This window comes from Pollicipes pollicipes, unplaced genomic scaffold, assembly GCF_011947565.3.
Source record: "Pollicipes pollicipes isolate AB1234 unplaced genomic scaffold, Ppol_2.1 Scaffold_4740;HRSCAF=5597_pilon_pilon_pilon, whole genome shotgun sequence".
In the NCBI taxonomy this organism is placed as follows: Eukaryota; Metazoa; Arthropoda; class Thecostraca; order Pollicipedomorpha; family Pollicipedidae; genus Pollicipes; species Pollicipes pollicipes.
This window is the reverse complement of record NW_023596545.1, coordinates 42,820,903-42,824,710: the sequence shown is the minus strand read 5'-3', so window position 1 is coordinate 42,824,710 and position 3,808 is coordinate 42,820,903. Positions and strand designations below refer to the sequence as shown.

The 3,808-nt window shown below is 57.5% G+C and overlaps 1 protein-coding gene across 1 annotated transcript in view; it reads right to left on the bottom strand.

Moving 5' to 3' along the window:
* Nucleotides 1-727: 727 nt before the first annotated feature.
* LOC119098741 (protein ERGIC-53) overlaps nucleotides 728-3,808 on the bottom strand; it is a 15,016-nt gene continuing 11,935 nt past the window's right edge. The window contains exons 6-9 of the mRNA XM_037221763.1: nucleotides 3,723-3,748; nucleotides 3,249-3,363; nucleotides 1,476-1,660; nucleotides 728-1,039 (exon numbers count right to left, since the gene is read on the bottom strand). Coding sequence (XP_037077658.1) covers nucleotides 1,003-1,039; nucleotides 1,476-1,660; nucleotides 3,249-3,363; nucleotides 3,723-3,748 — 363 coding nt within the window. The 3' untranslated portion in view covers nucleotides 728-1,002. The remainder of the gene's footprint in view (nucleotides 1,040-1,475; nucleotides 1,661-3,248; nucleotides 3,364-3,722; nucleotides 3,749-3,808) is intronic.

Sequence of the window (3,808 nt, the reverse complement as noted above, 5' to 3'; positions counted from 1 at the left end):
GTTTGCATAGCTACGATACGCCATTCTGTAACCAGCTGACACAGTACGTAGGGCTTCCCCTCCGCAAACAAATGCTTCCCAAACGCAAAATGATCTATGAAACCTTTATTAACAACATCCAACACTTACTTCCAAAAAGGGCATGCAGTATCGATCCAGAAATCCATTTTCGCGAGCGCATGTCCACCATTCCGTAACGCTAAAATAAACACTCTGATTGCCGCAGCGCAACGAACAGCCCGCACTCCGATCATACGGCATGACAAACCCTGAATCCTGATATCCCCGACGTGTAAAAATTACCAAAGTGGCACCCGCGACAGCATGAATAAAAACAGCAGTGGAAGCTGCGGTGGCCCGCTGGCCGCCCGGCCGACAATCCATCGCCAGTAGCCGGCACCGGCCAGGGGCCGCGTCGGCGAGGGACCGCGCCGGCCAGGGACTGCGCCGGCCAGGGACTGCGCCTGTCAGGGACTGCGCTGGCCAGGGGCTACGCCGACCGGGACCGCGCCGGCCAGGGGCTGCACCCTGCCCGCTGCACTTCCAGCAGGACAGCGCGCGCAGACCGCGACGGGTAAGACGACAGCGCCTCGCGAACGGCGTCCTTGCGGGCTCTGCCGACCGCGGAGAGCCGGGCGGAATGAACGGTGTGCGGGGCCAGTGGAGAGCTATCACGCGGGGCGGGTGGCCGCCGCCAGCCTGGGAGCGCGGCCAGGCCGCAGCCAGCTCGCAGGCCCGGCTAGCGGCGGCCGGCCAGGCGCCGGGCACACGTCCCGCTCCAGTCAGCGGGAGACGCATTGCACATTGGTCCGGCGAGAGCAAGGCAAGCCTGGCGGTTCGGTAACTGGGAGACGAGAGAGGGGCTGGGAGCTGGAAGTGGGGGCACAGACCGGCCGGCGGGCCGCTCTGGCCTCCCCGGCGGATGGGAACAAAACACAAGCGGACCTCGTAGAAAAATAGACCCATACGCTGGAAGTCGGGCGGCCGAGACGGTCGCAGTTTCTAGTAGAATTTCTTTGCCGCCGCTTGCTTATTGTCCCTGCAAAACAGACAAATGTAACAAAGCATACTGCATGCAGACTTGCACGTGCCGTGGACTCGGAAAAAACGGCTTCAGTATAAGGTTCGGAAGTAGTTGAGGCAGACAAATACCATGGAACCGTTGTAATGAAGCGTTGTGAACTTTCAAAACAAGTGAGATTAGTGCGTAACGAAAGTGAGGGAATACAAGACACAAGGCAAGTAACACAAGATACCACACAATAATTCCTCGAATGATCAGTCGATAATTACTAAGCGTCTTCCTTCCCAGCTCCCAACTTGCATATTTCACCCCGGACCAATACAAACGGCCATCAAACTACAATCCGACACGGCAGTGTTCTCTGGACGATCGCGAAAACGCCTCTGACTGCCGCGCACGAAGGCCGACATCGCGCAGACGTCAGCGCATGCGTGCATACTCCGGCCCTCACCTATACGTCAGGAAGCCCAGCATAACCACCAGCTGAACGAGCACGACGCCGACGAACACGCCGACGCTGACGCAGCCGCCGGCGCCGGAGGGACAGGCCGGCGGCGGCTGCTGCTGCAGTCGCTGTGCCGTGATACTCATGTCGCGTTTCACCATGTTCAGGCCGTCCCGCAGCTCGTTCATCACCTGGGCGGGGCACGGAGGCCGTTACACAGGTGAGAGACCACAGCCAACAGCTGAGGGAACGCCGCTACACCTCCACTGTGGTAATGTCAGCACGGGAAACGCGCCGGCTGCTCGACCCACGACGCTCATGCCACTTGGTCGTCGCTGATGAGACGTACGACTATGCACGTGCAATTCGGCCTAATTGAAGGGATCGTCGATTCAATAATCCGTCGGTGGTAACACGCCATTATGTCCAAACTACGTACCTCATAAAACTGCGAGCGAACACATCTACCAGCCGGGGCAACGGCAATAAACTGCATCCATCGGTGCAAAAGGCTCGGTAGGTTAGACGGCCGGCTTCCCGCTCCACCCACTCGTGGCGGAGTGGCTTCGAGTCGTTCGAAGTGATCGCTATTTGCCCCTGACTGCGATGGCGTGCAGCCGGTGACGGCCGCCGCGCTAAAGGTCAAATGACGTTAGAGGGCGCGACAAACCGACCCGAGCAGTGCGGTTCGTTACGCTTTCACCGTGAAACGCCGTTGGCATACCACTTCAAAATCGGGTGGTGGGAACGCGGATTATACAAACATCGCTTAGCGTGGGCGTTGATCCCAAGCATTTATCCAGTCAGAGGGTTTGGACACCAACCCGCCCTTACCGCCCCCCCCCCCCCCCTCTGCGAATGACGCTAGATCGGTTGTTAAAATTTCGGGGGCTCTGCCGCCGTGCTAATAAGATCTTATCAACGTGCCGCCGTGCTAATAAGGTCTTACCAACAAACTACTTAGGGCACAGCGACCATCGAACCTACATCATCAAGCCTCAGCTAACCGGAGTCGTGTAGATGCTGCGGCTTATGGGAACTTCATCCACACGACCAGCCTGCACCTCCCTGAGCATGTCCGTCACATGTCTGGCTGATCACTGCTCTGTTTGTGTATGACGTAAAACGCCAAAGAGGGACCGCTGTGTCCATACATAGAAGCTGTGGCTGCTCTGTTTGTGTGTGACGTAAACGCTACAGAAGGACCACTGTCCGTACGTAGAAGAGGGGCTATTATGTCTGTACATATAAGCTGAGATCATTGTTTCAATACCGCATCAGCAAAAGGTGTCATGGAGATCGAATTGTAGTTGCAAAAGCTACGAGGGAGACCAAAATCAGCGGACACTCCGATCTATCCATAAATGGGAGACCAAAAATAAGGAATGTCCAAAACCTGAGTCCGAATCGTCCCGTAAGCATTTTCCACCGAAGAACAATGTTGAATTTTGATACTCTGGCCAGGACTGGAGGCTCCACCACACATGCAAAGATTATACTGCGTGCGATATGCTGCTGTTTTTCCACAAAATCAAAGTTTCTTTAAAATGCCACCAGGCGGCCAAACAACGGCCACCAGATGGCCTCAACACAGCCACCCGATGGCCACCCCAAGTCTCGGAAGACCAAATGGAACCGCGCCGGCACACGCCGCCGTGTTAAATCGGTTGCAAGCCCGTAATGGAGGCAAAATACATGCTGCGTGCCTCGCGTGCCTGCGTGACCGCGTGGCTGGCAGTACCGGGCGCACGAGCGCACCACGTCAGCGTGCCGCCCCACCTTCTGTTGCTCGAATGCGCCGCCGGCGCCACCCGCCTGCTGCACCGTGCCCACCGGCTTCTGCTGGTTCTGCAGGATCGTGTGTGACCGCTGGTTGATCTCCCCCACAAAGTTCCTGCGGACGAGCGTAGGGTGACAGCGGGCGCGAGGATTCGGTGACGCCGGTGCAGTCCGGCCTTCAATGTTTTGGATCAGGGTGGAGAATCACACTGACGTAGGAACAATTGTCCACGGCACCTCCAACACTCCTCATGCTCCACGCTCTTTCCACGATCAACTCATCGCTCATTCATTTCAGACAAGGTGCTATAAATTGCGCATCTTCACTAACATAGCCTTGACTCTACACCCAGATGATCACCCAGGCTGCATGTTCCTCCTGCACTTGACTCAAGGAACAGTTCCCCACGGCCCCGGTACAACCTGATCGCGAACCCCACGCCGACCGACGGCCGCCTGGCAGCGCTCACTCACTTGATCTCACGGGCCGCCTGCACAATCTCGCGCTGGTTGTTCAGCACGGCGTCCACCTCATGCCGCCGGATGGAGTCGGCGGCCGG